The 26,000-nt window shown below is 35.5% G+C and overlaps 1 protein-coding gene across 1 annotated transcript in view; it reads left to right on the top strand.

The window, feature by feature from the left end:
* Positions 1 to 26,000, top strand: part of EML4 (EMAP like 4) — a 96,053-nt gene that overhangs the window by 17,874 nt on the left and 52,179 nt on the right. Inside the window, exons 3-7 of the mRNA XM_081254834.1 lie at positions 9,180 to 9,309; positions 12,312 to 12,485; positions 14,347 to 14,475; positions 14,944 to 14,969; positions 15,170 to 15,202. Coding sequence (XP_081110960.1) covers positions 9,180 to 9,309; positions 12,312 to 12,485; positions 14,347 to 14,475; positions 14,944 to 14,969; positions 15,170 to 15,202 — 492 coding nt within the window. The remainder of the gene's footprint in view (positions 1 to 9,179; positions 9,310 to 12,311; positions 12,486 to 14,346; positions 14,476 to 14,943; positions 14,970 to 15,169; positions 15,203 to 26,000) is intronic.

Genomic DNA, 26,000 nt, shown 5'->3' with positions numbered 1-26,000 from the left:
TCACTCTTTTATCCAAATACTAAGGATTCCCAGTACTGAGAGTTATCTGAAATTAAACTGTAGGATGGAAAATGACCATGAAAATCTTATTTTGGTCTTTTCTTGCTATTTATGTAAATATCTGGGGACCTTGATGATTTAATACTGTTCTCTGCTTAGAATTTCCTTTCCGCCTGCTCCATCTGATGAATTCCTATCTGTTATCCCAGCAAAGCTCAAAGTGTCACTCTCCACAAGGCAGAATTATTTCTTTCCACTTACTTACCATTCCTTCTTCCTGGACTCAAATCTTGATTTCACTACCTGTTACAGTATAACCTTGAGCACGTTAATAATCTCTCTAGGCTTCAGTTTTTTTCATCAGCAAAACTGGAATGATAATAGTAAATCCCTTTTAGGATTATAGTGAAGATTAAAGGACTTAATTATAAAGTACTTAGGATAACAGTGCTTAGCACTCAGCAAGTGCTTGATAATTAATATTACTTGACATCACTTACTGTATTGACAGTTGTCTCTTTCCTTCATCTTTTCAATGCACTAGGCACTGTTTTAGGTGCTGGAGATTAAAGAAATAAAAGATACTGACTTTTGCCTCCACAGGGCCTTAGGTAAAGTGAGAAGACAGCTAAGTCAATAATTATAAAACTATATAATAATTGGTATTAAAAAGGTAAATTTAGGGTGTTGTGGGAGCTCCTAACCGAAACTGGAGTTGAAGGTTCCTTGCAGGAGATGAAATCAGCATTCATCTTCCTTCATGGTCTTAACATCCACTTATTGGTGCCAATTCTCAAATTGTTAATCTATATTCTAGACTTGAGCACTTAAGAATTATCTTTCTACTTACTAGATTGTACTGCTTATATGTCCCTCAGAATTCATAAATGTAAAATTTCCCCAAACTGAAATCATCATCTTTTAAGACCTAAATATTTCTTAAAACTGCCTCCTACTTTCCATTTATGCTACCTAGCTCTTGTTTCAGGTCCCCATCGTGCTATGCTTAGACCACTGCCCTGAAATCTGCTCTTCACATAGCCACTAGGATTTCTCTAAATGTAAATTGAAGTCCTTTTTTCAGCTTAAAACCCTTTGGTGGTCTCTATTTCCTATAGATAAAATCTCCATGATCTAACTCCTGCTTACCTCTACCATCTGGACTTTCCTCTACCATCTGGACTCTGCCCTTTCTTGTTCTACATTCTCACCACATAAAGAGCTTTTTGTCTACCCCGCCCCCATGCCATACACACTTACATACCCCACTTTGCTGTTACCTTCTTCCTGTTCCTTTACACACACTGGAATAAGATTCCAGTATTTCATCACCTCCCTTTTACCTGGCTATCTCTTACTTATTCCTTAAGACTTTGTTCTGCATTTTTTTCTAGGAAGCCTTTCTTGAGCTCTGTGTCTCTAATCATCCTTACAGAATTATGTGTCTTTTCTTTGTACTTTTTTTTTTTTTTTTTTTTTTTGTGGTACGCGGGCCTCTCACTGTTGTGGCCTCTCCCGTTGCGGAGCACAGACTCCGGACGCGCAGGCTCAGCGGCCATGGCCCACGGGCCCAGCCGCTCCGCGGCATGTGGGATCCTCCCGGACCGGGGCACGAACCCGTGTCCCCTGCATCGGCAGGCGGACTCTCAACCACTGCGCCACCAGGGAAGCCCTCTTTGTACTTTTATGATCACTTTGTTATTGTACTTACCACATGTTTTCATTGCTTGTGTGATTCTCTTGCAAGATTTTAATTCCTTGATGCCCTGGCTCCCTTATATTCTCTTGAAAACAAAAGGCTAGGATAATAATAGGCCCTGAGTAAATATTTGATGGGTAGATGGACGATGAATATATGTTAATTTAGGCAAGCAGGGGTGACTAGCATATGCCAGAGAGAAGGACCATCCAGGTGCAGAGCGCAGGGGAGTAAAAGTACTTAGTTTAGGAGTTCAGAATAAACTGAAGCATGAGGTGTGAGGTTGGGAGTGTCAAAAAATGAGCCTCAACTGGTAGAGAGGGCCCATAGTGAAAGGTTTTCTTATGCCTTGCTAAGGAATTTAGTTTTTATCCTGAGGAGACTGGAGATCCATTAAAGGATTTTAAATTGAAGAATGACAGGTAGAGTTACACTAATCCATTAATTCTAAGACGGCTATATTTCTTGCATTTTAACATCTGTTAAAACATCTGGAATTACAATGCATCTTACTATTGATTGTGTCTTACAGTTCTCATAAGTGACACTTCTTTCTAATGCTGTTTGTGATAATGGTACATATTACAATTGATGACATATTAATTCAAAGATATACAGCTTGTTTTAGAAAGATATTCTGGCATGGTGTACAGAATGCATTAAGAGCAAGGTAATAGTACTGCTAGAAGGGAGAATAGAGAAACTGAACATAGTCCGGAAGAGATATTTGAGGCAGTAGTGGCGAAGATGCATTCATTTAGTCATTTAGATATTGATTAAGTGCTTTCTAGGATTCAAGCACAGTGCTAAGCATGGGGATATACGCAAGGATCACAGAACAGGTAAGGTTTCCAGATAGATTACAGATAATTATAAACGGCTAAGTCAAAATGGATTGTAGACCTCAATGTGAGGACTAAAACCATTAAAAATTGCACTTCCCTGGTGGTGCAGTGGTTAAGAATCCATCTGCCACTGCAGGGGACATGGATTTGATCCCTGGTCCGGGAAGATCCCACGTGCTGCGGAGCAACTAAGCCCATGCACCACAACTACTGAGCCTGCGCTCTGGAGTCCGCGAGCCACAACTACTGAGCCTGCCTGCCACAACTATTATTGAAGCCCGCATGCCTAGAGCCTGTGCTCTGCAACAAGAGAAGCCACCACACTGAGAAGCCCACTCACCGCAACAAAGAGTAGCCCCCGCTCATTGCAGCTAGAGAAAGCACGCGCGCAGCGAAGACCCAACACAGCCAAGAATAAATAAATTTGTTTTTTTAAAAGCATTAAAAATGCTGTAAGAAAATACATATAGGAGAAAATCTTAGTGTCCTTGAGTTTGGCAAAGATGTCTTAAATAGGACACAAACAAATACAAATAATAAGAGAAAAATCAATTAACTAAACCTGATCAAAATCTTAAAATCTATTCTTCCAAAGATTATCTTGAAAATAAAAGGGCAAGCTATATAATGGTAGACAGTATTTGCCAAACATATATTTGTCAAAGGAGTTTAACTAGAATATATTAAAAACTCTTAAAACTCAGTTATTAAGAAGACAACCCATTTGGGAATTCCCTGGTGGTCCAGAGGTTGGGACTCAGTGCTTTCACTGCAGGGGCCTGGGTTCGATCCCTGGTTGGGGAACTAAGATCCTGCAAGCCATGCAGTGCAGCTAAAAAAATTAAAAAAAAATAAGAAGAAAACAACCCATTTTAAAAAAGGCAAAAGATTTGAATAGACAATTCACCAAAAAATATATTTGTGGAAGTCAAATAAGTACATTAAAAGATATTTAACACCTTTAGAATTAAGATAATGCAAATTGGGGACTTCTCTGGTAGCACAGTGGTTAAGAATCTGCCTGCCAATGCAGGGGACAGAGGTTCGATCCCTGGTCCAGGAAGATCCCACATGACGTGGAGCAGCTAAGCCCATGCACCACAACTACTGAAGCCACCGCAATGAGAAGTCCGTGCACCACAATAAAGTGTAGCCCCCGCTTGCTGCGACTAGAGAAAGCCTGCACGCAGCCACCAAGACCCAATGCAGCCATAAATAAACAAAGGCAAATATATCTATCTCTATATATACTGTATTATTCCATTTATATAAAATTCTAGAAAATGCAAATTATAGTGATAGGAAGTAGATCAGTGGTTGCCTGGGGACAAGAGTGAGGGAGGGAGAGATGGATTACAGAGGGGCTCAAGGAAACTTTAGAGACTTATGGCCATGTTCACTATCCTGATTGTGGTGATTGTTTCACAGGCATATATGTATGTCAAAGCTTAGTAAATCGTACACTTTATATATGTACAACTTATTGTATGTCGGTTTTATCTCAACAGAACTGGGGGGAATATTTTTTTAAAGAGTTACAGATGTAACAGAGGACTTAGTCACCCACTGAATGTTGGCAGTAAGGAAATGGAGGAATCAAAACTGATTTCTTGTTTTCTGGTTCGTACAGTGAATGGGTGGTAATGTCTTTCACCATGAATAAAGTATATCACAGAGTACCAGTTTTTGTTTTGTTTGATGGGAGGAGGGACACATACATTCATGGGGAGATGTTCAATAGCAGTTAGATACAAAAAATTATGAGAAGGGTATGATGGTAACAAGATAACTGAAGAGTCAGGATACAAAATCTGCGCAAGAAAAGAGTATCCAGCAAATGAGAGAAGAAATGGTTAGAACTAAGAAGAAATTCAGGCAAGGGTAATGTGCTAGAAACTAAGGACATTGTCCTTACCTAAATACTGTCCTTGCCTGAATAGTCAGCAATATTAGATGCTGAAGAAGAGTTGAGCAAGATAAGGAGTGAAAAATATCCATTGAATTTAGTGGAAGAAAAGTCATTGGTGATCTTGGCAAGAAAACTTTCTATGAAGTGGTTAGATGATAACCAGATTGCAGAAGGTTGAGGTACAGATAGGAAAGTGTAGACCACTGACGCTTTTCCAAATACTGTATTAGACTTGGAATGGGGGTGGGTGGGTGCATATGTCAGGGGTGGGGTGATTAGGGGGAATACAAAATCGAGGAGTTACTTTGAGTGTACAGTCACCATTAGTATCCACAGGGGATTGGTTCCAGGACCCCTGAGGGCAGATGCTCAAAATCCTAGGATGCTCAAGTCCCTGATATAAAATGGCATAGTATAGTTGGCCCACGACTTGAGCATCTGTGGATTTTGGTATCCATGTTGGAGGGAGGTGTCCTGGAACCAATCCCCCATGGATGCCCAGGGACAACGGTATGTATTTATAAATTATACATATATACAGAATTATGTATATATATGCTGAACAATGCCAATAACTTGCTGGTGTTTAGCAAATAGAATACCTACAGGTTATTAAATTCTAAATGAGTTACAGAGGACTTATTACTCCTCATGCAAATTGTGACCATAATCAGAATATTTAGAAACTGAAGAGAGTATCCCATTTATACTAACTGGGAGAATGTGTTTGTTTTTCTGTTGGAGACAATTGCTAGCTTGGTGTGCATGGAATACAAGCTCTTCTTTCTCCTTGAAGTAAAATAACATGAAGTAACTTTTCTCTATTTACATATTTGTTTATAAGAGAGGATCTAAAATAATTTAAAACAGAAAATTCAGAAGTAACTGTTGATCAGAAGTAACTGCCTATCTCACTGCTACACTCCAGTTCTTCAGAAAGAGAACATTAAAGCATAATTCATTCCTGAAAGGTTTACATCATGTGTGTATGTTCAGGGGGGTGTCTGATAAAGAAAGTAAAATATAATAAAATTATTTATACTTCTGTCTGTGGTGTAGCTCCAAAATTTCTTCAATGTTGTTTTTAATTTTGTTTTCTTTCACAAGTGCCTATACAGTCAACCAAGTTCAATGAGAATTCAGTTTAGGCTAAAGATTTGTCGTTTTCAACATACAGTAATAATTTTCAATCATATATTATGTTTTGAGACGTACCTTTTTATTCACATCAGCATCTTCATTTTTCTATTTTTCCATTTATTTTACATAATAAAGATAATAAAATAACTAGATAATTGCACAAACATTTCAATTTTTTAAATTGTTACTACTCTATAGAGTAAACTTTGTAACTGGCTCAGTAGTTGGAAACCTTTATATTGAATAATAATAAAAGAAGCCATTATATATAGGCCTTGAAATGGCCAAGACATCAAAAGATACCTCGTCTTTTTTGAGTAAGTGTTTAGGATGAGCCGAGAATAGAGAATAGAGAGCCTGAGACTGATCAAAACTGTGAGGCATAGCACTGCCATCTAATCCTGTGAAGAGGAATGGTAGTTTCACAGGATACCTTGAAAGCATTTGAAGACTTCAACAGTAAACTGTAGGACTTAGAAAGTGGTGATATGTTGCCTTTTTTTTTTTTTTTTGCGGTACGCGGGCCTCTCACTGTTGTGGCCTCTCCCGTTGCGGAGCACAGGCTCCGGACGCGCAGACCCAGCGGCCATGGCTCACAGGCCCAGCCGCTCCGCGGCATGTGGGATCTTCCCGGACCGGGGCACGAATCCATGTCCCCTGCATCGGCAGGCGGACTCTCAGCCACTGCGCCACCAGGGAGGCCCCAGTTTTTGTTCTTAACATTTTTTATTGTGGTAAAATATACAGAACATAAAATTTACCCCTTTAACCATTTTTAGGTGTACAGTTCAGTGGCATTAAACATATTCTCATTGTTGTGCAACCATCGCCACCATCCATCTCTAGAACTCTTTCATGTTTCCAAACTGAAAGTGTGTATCCATCCACTCCTCTCCCTTGCACCACCCCCCTGACCCCTGCCCCTAGCAACTGCCATTCTGTTTTCTGTTTGTATGAATTTGACTACTCCAGGTACTTTATATAATTGAAATCATACAATATTTGCCCTTCTCATCTGGCTTATTTCACTTAGAATAATGTCTTCAAGGTTCATCCGTGTTGTAGCATGTTTCACAATTTCATTCCTTTTTTAAGCTGAATAATATTCCATTGTATATATGTACCATTCGTTTGTCAATGGACATTTGGGTGGTTTCCACCTTTTGGCTATCGTGAATAATGCTGCTATGAATATGGGTATACAGATATCTGCTTGACTCCTTGCTTTCAATTTTTTGGGTTGTATATACCTAGAATTGGAATTGCCAGATCAAATGGTACCTCCATGTTTAATTTTTTGAGAAACAGCGAATACTGTTTTCTACACCATGTGTACCATTTTACATTCCTACCAGGAATACACAAGGATTCCAATTTCTTCACATCCCTGCTAACACTTGTTATTTTTGTTTGTTTTTTTATTGGAGTATAGTTGCTTTACAATGTTGTGTTAGTTTCTGCTGTACAATGAAATGAATCAGCTATATATATACACATATCGCCTCTCTGTTGGACCTCCCTCCCACCCCCTCCACCCATCCCACCCATGTAGGTCCTCACAGAGCACCGAGCTGAGCTCCCTGTGCTATATGTTTGTTTTTATAATAGCCATTCTAATGGATATAATTGGTCTCTTTTTTTGAGATGAAGTTTGGAACATTGAAAGAGAGCATGGGAAGTGGATTTTAGATTATATATGTTTTTAATATAGTGGCTGATGGGTTTTTTGTGTAACAAAACGTTTTAAAAATTATATTTCAGAAATCAGCTGTTGATATAGCAAAAGCAGTGCTCAGTGGAAAATGTATAGCTGTAAATGCCTGCATTAAAAAAGAAGAAAGATCTCAAATCAATAGCCTAACTTTAATCTTAAGGAAATAGGGAAAAAAAAGAAAGCCAAAGCTAGCAATAAAGACCTGGGTAGTGGTGGTGGTTGCCTAACGTTGTGAATATACTAAATGCCACAAAGTTGCACATTTTTAAATGGTTAATTAAAATGGTAAATTTTATGAGTATTTTACCAGAGTAAAAAGAAAGAGTATAACAAGAAGTCACCTATTTGGCAGACTAGATCTAATGACCAGTGATATTAGCCTAATTTAGGGGTTATTGTACCTTATTATATGTGAAAACTTTCCTAGGAAGTTTGAAAAATAAATACAGTAGGTCTCTTCCTTCCTCTCTTCTGATTCATTCTGTCTGAGGAAGGGTCTAGGAAGCTCAATATTAAGGAAGCACTTTAGGGCCTCCCTGGTGGCGCAGTGGTTGAGAGTCCGCCTGCCGATGCAGGGGATGCGGGTTCGTGCCCTGGTCCGGGAGGATCCCGTATGCCGCGGAGCGGCTGGGCCCGTGAGCCATGGCCGCTGAGCCTGCGCGTCCGGAGCCTGTGCTCTGCAGCGGGAGAGGCCACAACAGTGAGAGGCCCGCGTACCGCAAAAAAAAAAAAGGAAGCACTTTAGATGATTATGATATAAGTGGCTCCCAACAGCATATTATTGTCAGAAATGCAGTGCTATGCTGTCATATATGTAACATTCTAGGGTGCGAAATATTTTAGGCTCTATACATAAATATTTTTGCTTTCTGTGCTTTTATGAAGTGAAGCAAACAAAGAAACATGAAAGCCAGATATAAAAGTTAGGTTTTCTTGTGTGCATGTGAGAAAACTGAGTCCAAAAATTCAAAATTATTCTTTATTCCCAAATTTTTAGATAAACTTGCCCCTTAGTAGATGTGGCTGTTTTATCTTGTGACTGTGAGTCTCCCTGACCATAACAGCATATCCATCACATGCATTATTGGAATACTGGAATAAATGTTCCAAACCTTCTGTATAAATTAAGATAACAGGTTATTTTACATAATTATGTTTTATTTATATGAAACAATATTCTAAGATTCAACATTTATGATTTCTAGGATTTCTAATTAATTAAATTTCAACAGAACCTGAGCTATTTCTGAAAATTGTTGGTATGTGGGGAGTTGTGGTTTACTTGAGGCATAGCTTTGAATCATGCACTTTAAAGCTGCTATGTGTGACTAGCAAACCGTTTAGCTAGAGAATGACTCTAGTTGCAATTTAGCAATTTAATTTAGCATGGCTTTTCTATAGATCTATTTCGATGAGATTAAATCTTCAGACAGTAATATTGTATGCTGCATGATGGATTCCTCTGAGACCTCCAGATCTTATTCATTTCCTTTTGAACTATAGACCATACTGGAGATGTAGCTAATTAAAGTTGGGTGTACAAGTCAGCAAAGTTAATTGTTCTATAGAGGAAATAAGTATTTCATTGTCTTTTTATTTACTTTTTCCAAATAAGTTATAACTTTATATATACTATATAGAATTGTGTCAGTTTACAAATGTTTATCTTTATGTGCTCATTCCTTTCTTATCTATATACTCAATAAACACTTACTGAAAAATAATAATATTGTATGCTGCATATGGGGGGCACAGTCTGCTTACTAGCAGACTTAATGGACTTAAACACTATTGGACTTAATTTTTTAAGCTCCAATCTTGGAGGAATATTTTGACGTTCGATTTTTAAAGTTTTTTCTTAACCATATCTAGGCCAGCCAGGCATTCGAGAAGCTATTTCCATGTCCTGTATAACCAATGGGAGTGGTGCAAACAGAAAACCAAGTCACACCAGCTCTGTTTCAATTGCAAGAAAAGAAACTCTTTCATCTGCTGCTAAAAGGTATGCATTTGTAAAAAACAAAAAGCTAACATTGCAAAATTGAATGTGATAACTCAGTCTACTTTTGAAAAGAATGTGAAATAGAGCTGTATGGAATTCAGGTGAGCATGTCCTTTAAATTCTTTTTCTCTGAATGCAGAGCTATCCAGCCTGTACTTGCTGAGTTTACATTCATTACACCTATGGAGTAGTGTGAGGAAGCTTTTGGTTCTTACTAAAGACAGCAAGCAGTTTCATTTCCTGGTTTGGTTTTGTTTCTTTTTAATTGTTTCTTTTTAATAGGCATTAAAAAGATGCAATAAGATGCAATAAACATCACTATATTTAATGTAATTTTATAAGTGAATTTTCCACGGCAAGTGATACATTTGATATAGCATTTTTAAAGGAGTAGAATCTTCAGTATATATGTATATTAGTGGGAGGTTAAATGCTATAACTTTTATTTTTTAATCATGGCTATAAAATTGAGGCTTAATTCAAAATGTTATATTACTGTGTTGTGTGTTTGTGTGTGTATGTTAGGGGTGGTGGGCAGGAGGGTAGTGGAAATGTTGTAATATAAAAGTTTTGGTGGACTACGTTCTCTATGTTCTTTACATCAATTAATTAATTCAGTGTATTCCAATAAAATTGCTTACTGGCTTTTTCTGCTTTTGTGTAATACCCAGCAAATTATTCCATATAGAGTTTGGAGAGACCATAAGAGATCAGCCACATAATCTTATAGCTGTTTTCTTCAAAGAATGATTGAAGAAAAACTTTCAGTAATAGAATAATATTTAAAATGTGCTGGTTGCCTCAATAAACTAATGCCAGTGACTGAACTATTTAACAGCGTGTATTTACAGATGTTAACCAGACATTTGACTACAGGAACGGTGAAGAAATGACAAGATATTTAGGCCTTTTAAAAATCCCCTTCTAGAATTCAGTCATTAAAGTCATTGTTGTTACAGAATATAGACTTTCTCCTCCAAAACATGCCAAAATTTATTACCTTTGCTGCAGTTTCAGGAGAAAAGGACAAATTATGGAAAAACTAATATGTAGTAGAAATTTTGAATACAATTTTTAATAATAAACTTCCTTGTGTCCAGTAATTGTTTGGATTCAGCCCATTTTTCTTACATAGCTGTAGTTATGTGCAGTGGTCAGTATTATGTACAGTAGTGACTCAGCAATCTAAAACCAGATAAGTTTGTTAATTTATGATGCAGGGGCTTTGTGTTTTTCTTCTAAATAACCCAGAAGAAAAATCTACTGGGCCCACATAGGACTACTGGCCTAATACTATGCATTCAGGATAGTTTGAAGACCAACAAGAAAGAAGTAATTTCTAACTCAGTTTTAAGTTGCAAAATTAATCTGATATTTTTGAAGTAGAATTTTATTTCTCAGTACATAATTAAAAAACTGAATATGAACAAGACAGTCAAAAGTCAGTCTGAAGTCAGAAGGTATCAGAATGAATCAGATTAAGAAATGTTACTGTCAAAATTATATTTTTAACATTATTCACTATTATCATGTGATTAAATTGTATGTACTACTTATATTTGTTTAGAATGCTCTTAAACATACTTCTTTGTAGCTTACGTACCTTACGGTCAAATTAAAAAATGTCCTTTGGTTAGGAAGTGTAGGGACTTCCCTGGTGGCACAGTGGTTAAGACTCTGCATTCCCAGTGCAGTTCCCTGGTCAGGGAACTAGATCCCACATGCATGGCGCAACTAAGGGTTCGCATGCCAAAACTAAGGGTTTGCATGCCACAACTAAGGGTTCGCATGCAACAACAAGGAGCCCGCGAGCCACAGCTAAGGAGCCTGTCAGCCACAATTAAGACCTGGCGCAACCAAATTAAAAAAAAAGAAAAAGAAGAAGTGTAGATAGTTGAAAGTTTTATACCTTTTCAACCCTGGAATCGTTGATTCCATCTGCTTTGTAATACTGTCATAAGTGTTTGTGCAATATAAGGATTCTTATCCAGTGTGATCAAGAGTAGGAGATGCTTCATTAATCAAGAGTCAAAGTGTGGAATCATAAGAATTTATACATATATATCTTAAATATTTTAACCTAAAATATGTTCACATATGTTCATTTGTCAATTTTTTAATGAAAGGCTGAGTCTCCCCCTTCTTTCTTTCCAAGTATGCATCACTGATTAGATTGCTTGTTGACTATCTTGCATAAAATACACCCATAAATCATTTTTTATAATTTTTAGTTTCATTCTTTAAGACAGAGTAAGAAATTTGAAACTTGCAAAACAATATGAATTAGAACCCATCTGTTTCTATGATTCTTTTATAATTGTGTCACCTACACAATTTAACAGCAGTTTTTTTAGTAGACTCCATTTTTATGGAGTCTTTCCAAAGCATTCAGCTTAGTTTACATAGAAATTATCATTCTCTTTCCTATGTACATTTTGTCCACTTTCTTTGTATTTTATTAACTTAATCATTAAAATAACAAGTACAACTGGCATAAACAGGTTCGGGGGAGAAAACACAGTTGACTCTTGGTAAGTGTGAAACTCAGCTGGTGGAAGCAGAAGTATACAGAAGAAACAGGAGTTAAAGAATAACCTACAAAACATGAACATTTAGTGTTCCTTGGGCATCGTATGCTTTACAGAGGTAAAGTGTCACTAATGCTCTGATTTGGGTAAATTGAAGTCAGTTAAGAGAGCTTCTACTGTCCTTCCAAATTTGCCAAGATGGCAAAATGCGTTAGAGGCCAATTTGGTCCAAAGGGGCAATCTTCCTAGGATTTGTTGCCTTAGAATTATAATAAATTCTTTGCTGAAGATTTTAATCTTTACTGAAGATTTTTTTTAAAGAAATATTTTCATTATTGAATGAAAGCAGTATAAATTGTATTAGCTGTATGATTTAGGATTTTGAATTATATAATAGTAACCTTTTCCATCGTTTGATATATCTTTTTTATTTGTTTAAATATGTGTTGTTCCATGTTATACTTTATTTTACAGTGGTACAGAAAAAAAGAAAGAAAAACCACAAGGACAGAGAGAAAAAAAAGAGGACTCTCACTCTAATGATCAAAGTCCACAAATTCGAGCATCACCTTCTCCCCAGCCCTCTTCACAGCCTCTCCAAATACACAGACAAACTCAAGAAAGCAAGAATTCTACTCCCACCAAAAGGTTTTAACTGACCCCAAGTACAGAGCTAGGGAATGGTTGTAACGATACCTAAATTCTGTGACTTGAGAAAAAAATTGGCTATCCATGGATTCCAAGAGAAAAGCCTGATGGATTTTTTTTCCCCTACTTCTTTGTTGCTGTAATCTGTATTTTAACACATTGGGGAATGAAATTTTGAGGTCATATTTATCAGTTAAAACTGGAGGAAAAAAATTAAGTTATAAACAATTTGATGAAAGGAAGGCAAAAGTAACCTACTCTAAAACCAAAACAACATTTTTATAGTAAAATTATAGAATATTTTAAAATTTATAGATAACTGTGCATAAATTTATAGCCATGGATAGAAAATTGCTGTATGTTGTTATTCTCACCATATTTTGGCATCATTACAACCTTCAGCTTGCAAGGGCCCTTCTCAACAAATGGCTCTTCATTGTGACTGCATCTCAGTTTCAGTTTTGGGTTTTGGGAGGATAAGTTCTTGCTTGAGTAGAGAATTGAATTCATTTCACCTAATCTTTTCTATGCTAAAGGCTTGCTTGAGGGCTTCTCTCTGTGTCTATAATAATTAATATTTTAAAGTTATGAGAAGGGGAGAAGGGAGAAACATTCTAACAATGTGTGTGAGCCTAAATTGGGATCTAAACCTGCATGCTGGGAGTTCAACACTACAGCTGCCTTGTAATTAAATATTTAGACCAACTTAATGAAATTTGCCTGCTTTAGGGATGTTGATTCAAGCTTTATGATTAGGTATAGATGTATTTTATCATCATACTTCCTCTTGGAAATCTTAGGAAAATATAAACCATTCCCAGAACTGGCTAGGATTTTAATAAAAATAAATGACATCCATTCCTAAAAGATTTATAATATATTTTTATTTGATTAGCTTAATATTTTGCCTCAAATCTCTAATGGAAATTTGGGAAAACACAACACCCTTCACTTGATTGATGCATGTTTAACATTTTAAAAATGCTTTGTGTGTCTCATGCAGATTCTTATGCTATCTAAATGGTTTGTAATTCTTTTGCCTGGTCTGATGTGGAGTTTTTCTTGGATATAGCTTATTAATGTTTTGCAACTTTGGATTGTATGTGGTTAAAGGTGGCTTTTTTTATAATCAATCTCTTTAAGGTTCTGATTTGACTTGGCATCTTCTTTGTCCCAGATCTTTTTTTCAGCTTCTTAAGGTCTCTTGGAAATGTGCTTGCCATTCTCAATTGCTCTTTGGATATACTATTACAAGAAGTATTGAAGGCTGGATGAGTTGTAGGACAGTTAGCAGTACAGCCAAAAAATCATTTATAGGTTAAAAAATTTCAGTTATGAATATGTGGGAGCAGTTTTGATAATATAACATTCTTGTGTTAAATTGTTCTTACTTCATGGATAAAATTGACTCTAAAAGATATAAATAAGAGTTTTACTTTTAGTAAATTATTTAGAAATTGTCATTTGTACCATGTATAATTTAATTACATGAGGACATAAAAAATGAAAATAGCAGCCTTGTAATGATTTTGAATAAGTTTAGGTTTTTTAACAAATTCGTGCAATTTCATAAATTCTGAGAGATACTAATTATTCAGATTTAAGCAAATGGGTTTTTTTTTTAGATCAAGTAATATTTGTTCTAGTGAATCTTCTGAATAATAGTGAAAATTAAAAAAGACTTGGTAATTGCCTTGTTTAACTCCTTGACTCATCCAGGCACAGAAACTTTCAACTAATCCTTCCTTCTCTTTTCTGGATTAGCTTTAAGAAAATGTTAATTACTGCTTTTATGTTCTAGTCAAACTGTCAATTGCTACTCTTAGAGTTATTTTCTAAGAAACTAATATGTTTCTTCCAGCATAAAACGACCACCAACAGCTGAAAAGTCACATAATTTATGGGAAAATTCAGACGATAGCCGTAATAAATTACTGAGGGCAGTTTCAACATCAAAATTAATATCAAAAGTTATAAAAAATGCAGACAAGTAAGTATTATACTTTAAGTTATATCTGAAAATTATTAATTCTTTGACTATCACATTTGCATGTACAATTATATGCCACGTTTGAATCATTTCTAAAAATCTGTATTTATCTTTTTTCTTCTAAGTGCATTTTTCCTTTTGTGTCTTTAAAAAAGGCTGTCTTCCTGTTAATGCTTCTGAACTTAAAATAAATTTCAATAATCTTGTAAAATTTAAGTATTTTTCATAAATTCTTTCTATGCTTTTATTGTTTAAGTGATCCTAATGGAATATTCCTTCTTTTATGAAACAGTATATTAGTAGTTTAGACCAGTAAGAAACTTAAAAAAATACTGGTGCCTGAATTTCACATCTGGAGATTTATCTGGGGTGTGGCCTAGACATTGAATCTTTTGCAATTTCTTCAGGTGATTATAATGGTCAGCCAAATAAAATTATAAAATAAATGTCTTTGAATTCCTTTTGTAGGCATAAAGATGTCATCATCAACCAAGGTAAGTTAAAAGTCCTTTTTAAAAAATGTTTATCTTTTCTACATCAGTTAAATTTTTTCTTTTGATAAGAATATTGACTTACTTTCATTCAGTGTACTTTATTTATTAGCTTACAGTGATAAAAAAGAAGTGTGTTGTTATAGTCATTTAAGAAAATATCTAATTTTTATTGTAAGATATGTCATTTTTGTCTCAACCAGCAAAAATGTCAACCCGTGAAAAAAACAGCCAAGGTAAGAATAAGCTACACAGTTGGTCGCCTTCTTAGTTAATTTCTTCCTGGATCTCTTATTTGGCTTTTCATTTTTTATACTATCTGACTTTCCTCTTAATAAAGGAAATACAGTAATTTGAACTAGTGAATCCAACCACTTTTCTATTTCTCTGAGCTCTGAAGATTCAAGGTCAACAGTAGGAATAAAGGTATCATTACAAAGAGGTATAATACCAAGGGGAATTTCCCCCTTTTTAAAAAAAATAAAAGTTGTACTTAGAAAAGCCATTTAAAAGATTGATAAATTTTAACTCAATTTCCTGTCTTGCCAACTTCATTGCAAATAATCACTCATTTCTTGAAGCTAAGACTTAAGATACAATAAGTCTAGCAAATCCATTTCCTCTTAAATTTTTCTTTTATATTAATTGTAATTTCTGGCTACTTGCTGTTGTTGGCTTGTTCTGACCCAAAAAAGGAAAGAAGACTTTCTGTAAATGTGTATTTAATTTAATTGCAAAGTAGGTAAGATTTATACATCAGTTTTACATTCTCCTTCAATTGCCTGCAAATTTAATTGAAGCATGCTGTTCTAAATAAAAGCATGTCCTTCCCGTGCATGCTTTTTACAGCTCATTTCTATGTGTCATAGTTATCTTTATTTTCTGGGTTATTTATTATATTAACCATATACAATGTGGTTAAAATTTTTGTTAGAGATTTAACTTGATTTCTGTAGATTTTCACTTTTGATTCTGTTAAGAAAAGTATTTGCAATCTTCTTTGGATCATTTGTTTTTACATAGCAATTCTAAATAAAGCTGATTATTGCTGCTGTTCTCCTTCAGTTAGGTCTTACTTACTCCCTCTTTTATAATTTATAGTTAAGTATGGATTAAGTAATAGTTGAAATACCTTAAGGACAAATGAAATTTTATTTACAAAGACAATTCTTATTATGTGTCAAAACATTTTAAAAAGAGAGAGATAGTGATATATAGTGGCAAGAGCAGTGAGTGGAGAGTCTCTGTTTAGTGTTTGGCTCTACTGTATAACAACCTTGTGACCCAGGCAAAATGGCAACATCTCTGGGTAGTTTTCTAATCTGAGAATATAACTATGAAGCTTACTTCACAAGACTGCTGAAGGATGAAATAATCTGTATGAAAGTACTTTAAAAATAGAAAACACTGTACCTATAAAAAGGTGCTCCTATTATTACATGTTTTGCCAAGAGCTTACATTTTATAAAAATCCTTAGAGGGTAAATGAGAAAGGGCTACCTTTCTCTTTGTCGTGCTGTGGTATGTCCTTTGGAAGGAAAAGGGATCTAACTTATGATAGTATATAAGTGAGTGCTCTGTGTTGGTGACAGTTTTCAAAACCATTCAAATAGGCAGGTAAGTAAATGTATTTAAAAGGGAAGGGTTTTGCTAGAGAAGCCTCACTAAAGTGGGGAAGAAGGATGAAATGAAAAACTGGAAAAGTCAGTTAAATTCTGGTACAAGAATTGCTAGCTGAACAAGATTGTTCCAGATGTTGGAATTTTTAAATGTCAAATGTTGCTTGCATTAAGCCTTACTTTTGGAATTTGAGCCTGTTCCTTTGGCATTTTAATCAGCTATATTTATCATTAGAGTGTATCTTGAAGGAAAATTCTTGTGCCTCAGCCTGTTAGATAATTCAGGCCTGCCTGTGAGGCAGAGCCTATGGAAAGAAGTAGATGGATTCTAGATGGTTTAGGAGATTACAGGTAGGGTATGAGAGGTAAGGAACGGAGGGAATCTATGAAGGCTAACTTGAAAGTAGATAAGAGGCATCTACTAAAATAAGGAACATTTGAGGAGGAGTAGATGTGTAGAAAAGAATAGTTTGGTTTTGGACAGTTACACTTGAGTTGTCTATAAATCTTAATTTACTTGTAGAGGTGTGTAACAAACAACATAGTGTAGATGTTTAAACATGTGTAATTGAAGTCAAGACTGGTTTCACCATTTACTTAGCTTGTGACCATAAGCAGGTTAATTCACCTTCTTAAGTCTTTGTTTTCTCATCTGTAATTGAGACAATAATAAACCCTCAAAGGGTTATTATAAAAATTAAAGATAATAAACTGTTTAAACATAGTACGTGGCACATAGCACCAAATAAATTTTAGTTATTAATATAAGTGTGACAGTACTCAACCTTGTACTCAAATATGTGGAGTTAAGATGAAAAGATGACCATTAAATAGATGGTCTTCACTTGATGTAAGTTGTGGATAAATTTAAGTTTGGTATTCATTTTGCATAACATATTTCACAGCACATTTTCTTATACTTTAGGTATTAATCTAAAATATCTGTCATTAAAAAAAGTCTGTCATTTTTGGACAGTCTTTTTAAAATGTGATTTATTCTTTAGCTCTTTTTTTTTGACAGTGACAAGCGTGACTTGCTGTAAGTCGTCTGCTTTGTTTTGGGAACAAGCCGATTTATATTTGGTACATATAAGTGAGTGGTAGCAGAGAAAACTTTACCTGAAATGACTGTGTCCTTCAGACACAGCAGAGTAGAAGAGCATAAATCTGCGTATTCTGATCAGCACTTAGACAGAAGGAAGGAAACCATGGTTGAAAGCAGTGGGAGGTGAAATGAGATGTACACAGGGCAATCTCCGATGCTAGATGTGGGGGGAAGGACATGTTACACCATGTCCTATAAAAAGAGGCTCTTACTGAATTAGATCCTTATCTACACTCAGATCCTTGAAACTTAAGCCCCTTTTCATTACTCTTCTTCCTAATTCTGTTGGATCCTCTCCCATCACAAGAGAAATAATATACTAGGTAAATTTTGTAATGAAATGAATACAGCTCATAAGCTCATCCTTATAATCATTATCTAGTATATTACATTTTTAAAATAATGGAAAGTAAGTGTCACATGTCCTCATTTCTAGAGCAGAACCTGAATGTCTTCAAATTATTGCATGTTAACTGTCCTTTTCAGGCTAGAGTAATCCTAAATCACTTTTCTCTTGTTACATCTTAAACTCTTTTAATTGTCTGGTCATGTTGAGAACCTGAATGATTCAGGTTCCTACTGGAGAGAAATCTGCTTAATTGAGGAAAAGAGAACTCCTCAGTCACCAAACCACACTTTTACTTTCTCTTATAGAGCTGCCTCACTGCTCTATGATTAAATACATTCTTGCTTAACTACCAAACCAGTGCAGTAGTAGCTTAACTACAGGTGTATTTAGATAGAAGAACTATTACTGTAACATCTTAGAAAATTGAGAGGTGACTAATTCTTACTAGCTGCCTAGCTGTGTGTCCAAAATGGCTTCAGATGAAAAATACTTTAAAAGTCATTTTGAAATACATACTGTCTAAAATCCTTCAGTAGTTTGTTTTAGCCAAACAGTCATTCAAATAATCTAAAAATATACAATATAAACTCATTTACAAAATTGGAGAAAGAAAAAAAACTCTGAATAATCTTGTCATTTTAACAACTATTACAGTTCTAATGTGTTTCTTTATTGTTTCTTTATCAGATACACGTTTAAAAAATTTTAAAGATTCATTCAACAAATATTTATTGAGTGTATTTTGTCAGGACCTGTCCCAGAAACTTGGGGATACAGCAGTTATATTGTCTGAACTCCGTGGAACTTATATTCTACCTATAAGAAACAGACAGTAAATACTTAATATGTCAGTAGGTAATACATATTGGGAAAGAATAAGGGGAGTAGACAATTGCTATTTTATATAGAGTGGTTAGGGAAGACATCTCTGATAAAGTGACATTTGAGCCACCTGAATGAAGTGAGTGAACAATTTGGGTATCTGGAGAAAAAAATTTCATGAACAGAAAACTGGAAGTACAAAAGCCCTGAGGCAAGAGCTTTCTTGCTGTGTTAGGAGCAGCAAGGAGGTCCTTGATCATAGTGTGCACACAATTTTGTATTTGTTAACCATTACATTTATAAAATATAGATTCATTCTAAGTAACAGAAGAGTCATTAGACACCTGACTTAGGAAAGAGAAGCAAAGTCATTTAGTGGAAAGAGCATAAGAATAATAATAAGCATGAGACCTAGTTAGGGGTGAATCACAGAAGTTTAAAGAATCAGAATCCTACAATGACTAAAATTATGAGTGTTGGTTGGGGAGAAACTAAAAATTTCATTTGCCAAAGGAAATTATGAAAAAAAAAATAAAACATCCTTCATCTGATAATAAATTTTTCCCTATGACTCTTGAGACCTTGGACCTCAGTTTTCTTACATATACTTAGGCTTAGACTAGACGTTGCCGAGAGTCTCTTTAATAACTTTTTGAAAGCTCTTTCTTGCAGCAAATAGAAAATGGAAGGCAGCCCCCATACCTTCACTAACTCATGTTTAATCTACCTTTGAAGAATTTGAATACAGGTGCTTTTGTTCAGTGTCTTGTTTTGTTTTCTGACCTGTTGGCTCCAGGCATGTTCTGTCCTAAAACCTGATCACATCTGTGTAAACTGAGCATTGTATCTGAAAGAATAACTAAAATTTACCTGTAAGAATATAGGATAGCAGTCCTACTGACACTGTCTGTATATTGTGTTACCTACTGAGAGGAAGTATATTGTCCCCTGCTGAGGGGGTGTACAGTTTGAAACAAACCAAAGAAGTCAAAAGCCCTTAATTGTGCTACAGATAGAATCTTTCCTTGCTGTTCCTGAGATGATATCCAAAACTTTGCAGTTCCAGAATTTAGAAAGAAGCATGCTAGCTTTAAGTCTATTTTAAATGTGAATAAGCAGGAAGGGCAGGAAACCAAATATTGCACCTCCAAAAAAATACACTCACTTCTAAAATTTACCTATTGGCATATGTTAAATAGGATATATAATCATTACTTGGATCCCTAGGTCTGGGCTTTGTCCAGGTATTCTCTGTATTTAAAAGGAGACCAAAAAGGGGGAACCTCTTCTCTGTTGGAGATTTTTTTAAGCAGAGATCTGATATCTGTTGATGACAGTCTTATAGATTAAAATGTATTTAAAGGCTGTCCAATTTTTTTAGTATAAATTATCCCAACTTCTAAGAATATGTGTTCTTGACATCCTCTTTCCTTATTTTCAGCTGAGAAAAAAGTCCCAAGTGCCCCCTTTGAACATGGAGAATATGACTTTTCATGAGAGTATGCTAGTCTTGTGCATATTTATTTTATTCCAGTTGAAGACTTTTCACCCGTACTGAATTTTCACAACTGTAGGCATAAGTTTTTTTTTAATCTAAACTAGAAAATGCAATTAACTAGAAAATCTCCATTCCTTAAGCATGCCAGTTAACTGAGCTAGTATAGTTAGAATCCGCTCTTTCCAGAAACTGCAATTAGACTCCACAGTGTGTTGCTCACTGTATCAATTGTTTACTGTTTTCCTGAAGCACTATGAAAAGAATTCTGAAACTTGAGATTAGTGTAGCAGAAAAGAGGTACAAATGATCAGTGACATATACAAAACTGCAAGAAAAGGCATAGTAAATCACATGCCACATTCCTGAGCTATACTCATAGTTGATTCTCCAAGGAACAGTTTAACCAAAAATATTCTATGGATTATTTCCTTAAATAATGCTTTTTAAACTTTTTAAAGATTAAATATTTTAATCTTTCTAAAAATACGTGCAAATAATATTTCAAGCACCCATATACTGACCACCCAGATTTATTAGATCTTTACATTTTGCTTTATTTGACTCAGGTTTTTGGGGTATTTTTAATAAACTTTTTTTTTTGGCCACACCATGCGGCATGTGGGATCTTAGCTCCACGACCAGGGATCGAACCCATGCTCCCTGCATTGGGAGCATGGAGTCTTAACCACTGGACTGCCAGGGAAGTCCCTTTTTTTTTTTTTTTTTAAGAAATAAAACATTAAAGATAAAATCTCTCAATACTCTTTAATTAGAATTTCATATATAGGTTTTTATTGTTCCCCTTGGGCCTCTTGATTTTCTTTCTCCTATAGTTAATTGAGAAAGAGAAGGATAAATATTTTGATATCTGAAGTTTCTTTTTTTAATTTCTTATTTTTAAAAAATTAAATCCAACTTGGTGTATTCAGATAAAATGAAGAATTTTTTTCATTTAGTGTTTAAGATAACTTTTCCTGGGGATATAAATGAGTGACTTGAGGGACTCTGTAAAGTACAACCATGTTTTGCTTCGTTCAGAAATACTTTCAGCAGTATAGCAAATCTTTCAGAAGTTTTATGTGCCTTATATTGTTGGAATAGACGTATTTCCCATCTTTTACCAAAGAAAGCCATTTTCATGCAGTAAAATTAATTAAAATGCTTACGCAAACTCCCATGTCTGATATTTTCAAGTAATTTTATAACAATCACAGTTGTAAAAAAAAAACAAAACAGCAAAGAAAAATCTGATTAAAGGAGATTTAGATTCAAGAAAGTTACTTAACTGCAAAATTACTTAACTGCAAATTGGCTTGTTACTGTAATTAGATAAGTGTTGACCAGCAGATACATAAGACTTGGTTATGTCTGTCTTGTAAGCTCCTAAGAGGCTAGGTTAACACATTTTACATCTTCATTGTGTACCCTCACCCCACCCCCATGTAATTAAGAATCCAATAAAATTTACCAGCTAGTAGAACTCTACCTATAGAACAACGAAAATTAAGGTAGCATTTTAGTATTTGGTCAGATTTTTCAGACCTGTGTTCTTGTCCCAGCCAGTAAAACTAACTACATAATATTTGGCAAGCACAATTAGGAATTTTTTAAATGAGCACAATAAGATTAGATAATATATCCTTCTAAATTCATGACTCCCTTTTTTTATTTTGGAGTCCACATTTATGATCTATTTTTACAGCTAGACCTTTGAAAAGGGGTGAAATTGAGACTTTATTATAGCACAAATCAATTTCCTTGTTCAAAATGCAAAGATCCTTACAGATTACATTGTTTCATTGGAATTTTTAAAATTATTACTCGAGTGTAACTGGATCATTAACTGGGATTTGAAATATTTTGTTTAAAAATAAATGAGTTTTAAGAAAAGATTTTAGCTCTCCTTAAATGGTCTTTGTCACTTTCTGCCGTAAAATTGTGGACAGTATTTCTAGCATCTTGTTTACTAGCCTGTTCTGTAGCTCTGTGGTTTTGGGGAATGGAACTGGTAGTATCAGAGAAAAAGCTCAAATTAAGTAAAGATTCTTAAATTTTCTGTTTGTTTGCTGGAATTAGGTAGCATCTCACAGCTAGCTACATTTTAGTTAAATATAAAATTCAAATTCAGTTGTAGGGGGAACTCTTTAGTTCTAAAGATCATAAAATATAAAAATGAATTCCTAAAGTGAAAACCTTAGGAGAAAGATGCTTTCAATTGTAAGCATTCTAGAAGTTCAGAAGGCTTTCTACAAAGCAGTACCCATTACATAAACTAGTACAAGTCATAGTCCAGACCCTTGAAGCTCTGCTGTTGCCTTTGAAAGGCTTTTTTTTTTTTTTTTTTTTTTAAATCTCTAGGTGCAGAAATAGAGCAAGCTATTTAAAAGGAAAAAAAGCACAGGAGGAACCAATCTTGGAGCAGAGTATGCCTAGTACTAATTTTCTTCTACACTCTCCTTGAATTTTTCCTTTTGCTTTGTTATAATCTGTGAAAGATTAATAAATTTTGATAAGCATCTTTTAAACATATAATGTTAATAACCAGGTATTTATATCAGTATGAATTATTTCAGCAATACTGCTTTTCTCAGAACACCTGAGAATAACTGTGCCAAAAAGTTTGGATTAGGGAATATAATGATCATTTTGCAATTTGAAGCACTTTGGAGGATAGGACAGCCCAGGGGAGGTGCTAAAGTAGAAGCACATGAGGAGACTGAAGGGGAAGGACTAAGAGGTGTGCAAGAAGGACATGGAAATACAGTATTTCAGATTTTTGCCTAGCATTCACTCTTCCGAAAGATAATAGAGCAGAAGCATCTTCCTCTTCTGTTGCACTCTCTGATTTCCTGTTGTTGGGATCCAGAGCTCAAGCTAATACTATTTGGATTATAAGGAAGCTGTACTGTCAGGTAATTGGACTTATGTGGACTAGCCTAAAGATATCACAACTGTCTGAACAGTACTGTTCAATAGAAATATAATGTATAACACACATATAATTTTAAATGTTCTAGTAGCAACATTTTAAAAATAAAAAGACACAGGTAAGATTAAGTTTAGTATATTTAATGCAGTATATCCAGAATATCATTTCAGTGTGTGATCAATATCAAAAAACATTAATGAGATGTTTTACTTTTTTTTTCATACTAAATCTTCAAAATCTGTTGTGTACGTTACACTTACAGCATGTCTCAGTTCACACTAGCTGCCTTCTAAGTGTTCTACTAGTGGCTATCATTTTGGATAGTGCAGATCTAGAACATAGTTTAGAATGAAAATATTTCCCAACAGAACACAGTCTAGGAACTCATTTGACCTCTCTGAGCCTTGGTTTCCCCTTCTGTAAAAGTAGCCGTTTGAACTAGGTGAGCCCTTAAGATTTCTTCCAGTTCCAGCATTATATGTGTCTAGAGAAATGAACTAATAAAATTTATGGTATTTATGGTATCAACAATATCCCACAGAATTTTCCTTCCTTCCTTCCTTCCTCCCTCCCTCCCTCCCCCTCTCTCTCTTTTCTCGCTTTCTCTCTTTCTACACCACGCAGCTTGTGGAATCTTAGTTCCCCGACCAGAGATTGAACCTGGGCCCCAGCAATGAAAGCACCAAGTCCTAACCACTGGACCGCCAGGGAATTCCCTGAATTTCTTCTTTTATAATTAAGCATTGATCAGATTCAATTAAGAATATTTTATTTGAGCATAAGCTAGTAAGTGGTAGAGCTGAGATTCAAACAAGGTCTGTGTTTATCACAAAGCTTGTGTTCTCTCCACTATACTGTATAGCCTCCCTCTCAGTCCCAGGAATTTTCACAATGTCAAAATAGGAGATAAAATGTTGAGATTAATTACATTTCAGGAAGCAGCAGCTTCACTATTGAATACAGATAGCCCTATAGTGTGTTTACTAATTATTATGAGATAATTTAATCATTTCTTTCTCACATTCCTTTTCTGGACCACCAGACTTTATTAATGTATTAATTAATGTTACTGATCTCATACTCTTCTTTGACCAGTCCCATGGCCCATCTCTTCCCCTTGACTTTTCATGCTGGTATACAGCGAGGACAGCCAGAAAGTAGCATTTGGGTAAAACAGATTGTTAAGTCGTTCAACTATAAGATCAATAAGCCTGACAGCCTCAAGAAAAGGTTTGCAGTGAGAATTTGACTCAACAGTGATTGAGGAGGAAAGAGGTTCTTCTTCATCTATATATTTTACCTAATTTCCAAGGTAAAGACTCTTCTTAGGTTGCAAACTAGTGAGCTACATGCAGGCCAAAGGTGTGTTTTCACATGGTATTCTCCCTTTTTTGGCAAAGGAGTAAACGTTTAAAAATTGGGAGATTTCACAATAAATTATAGATTTTCTGTTTCTCTTGAAAAATGAGAAGATCTAGCAGCACTGGGCTCACACCTTTCCTGAGGATGATTAACTGCTGCCTTCCTGAGATGGGGCCTGGTGTATGCCAGTGCCCGAACCCCAACCGGTCATCCTGTTTTCTCCCACTGCTCTCATTTTGCATTTCCTGCTTGGGCCTGTAGATATTTGAACTTGTGACCCATGTATTATAGTGTACCTGTTAGAACCCTCAGAATTCTAACTTACTTGCTGCACTTGCTGTTCTGTGGACAGTCACTTTAAAGCTTATGAAGAGAGATTACGGTGTGTTAAATCAATTCCTAGACAGTGTTTAGAATGGTCATAAATCCTTCACAAAGGGAAGGGAATAAATATTTGTCAAAGACCTTACACTTTACAGTGTGATATTTACTCAGTCATAATCCTGAATGGTAAGTAGTAGTATCATTTTATTTATTAGGAAAATGAGGCCAAAGTCACATAGCTAGGAAGGGGTAAAGCTGGGATTCAGATCCCAATCAGTCTTTTTCTCCAAAGCTCCTGCTCTTTCCACTGTAATGTGTTGCCTCCCTCTCAGTCTCAGGAATTGTTCCCAGTGTCTAGATTATATTCTGTGCGTCCAGCATGCATACTGCCACTTTATCGGCAGGAAAAGCATTTTCATCCTAACATACACTGCCATTTTTATATTAGAAAAGTTCACAGGCGCTAGATACATAGTTCCTTTGCTTATAGTTAGTTGCTTGTGCTGCTTGACAGTTGCTAAAGGAATCAATGCAGTATTCTGAGCTGTCTCTATTAGCAAAGGAGAGGGCTTTTTTTTTCTTTGATGCTATCCCTAACCCATTCCCTTTGCTGGACATATAATCTCTTCTAACTGGCAATAGACGCATCTATTAAATATTTTATTTTTTCCATTCAGAAAGCATTTATGCTGTACACCTCTGATCAGTGATCTTGGAAGAAATTCCAAAGGACAGGATATTTCCTTTTAAGAATTCATATTCTTAGGGCTTCCCTGGTGGCGCAGTGGTTGAGAGTCCGCCTGCCGATGCAGGGGAAACGGGTTCGTGCCCTGGTCTGGGAAGATCCCACATTCCGCGGAGCGGCTGGGCCCGTGAGCCGTGGCCGCTGGGCCTGTGCATCCAGAGCCTGTGCTCCGCAACGGGAGAGGCCACAACAGTGAGAGGCCCACATACCGCAAAAAAAAAAAAAAAGAATTCATATTCTTAAAAAAACAACTAGAGGGAAAAGTATGTAACAAATTGACA

Source organism: Mesoplodon bidens (genome assembly GCF_964165515.1).
Source record: "Mesoplodon bidens genome assembly, chromosome: 14".
Classification (NCBI taxonomy): Eukaryota; Metazoa; Chordata; class Mammalia; order Artiodactyla; family Ziphiidae; genus Mesoplodon; species Mesoplodon bidens.
Note: the sequence above shows the minus strand (reverse complement) of the source record. Positions and strands in the feature narration are given on the sequence as shown.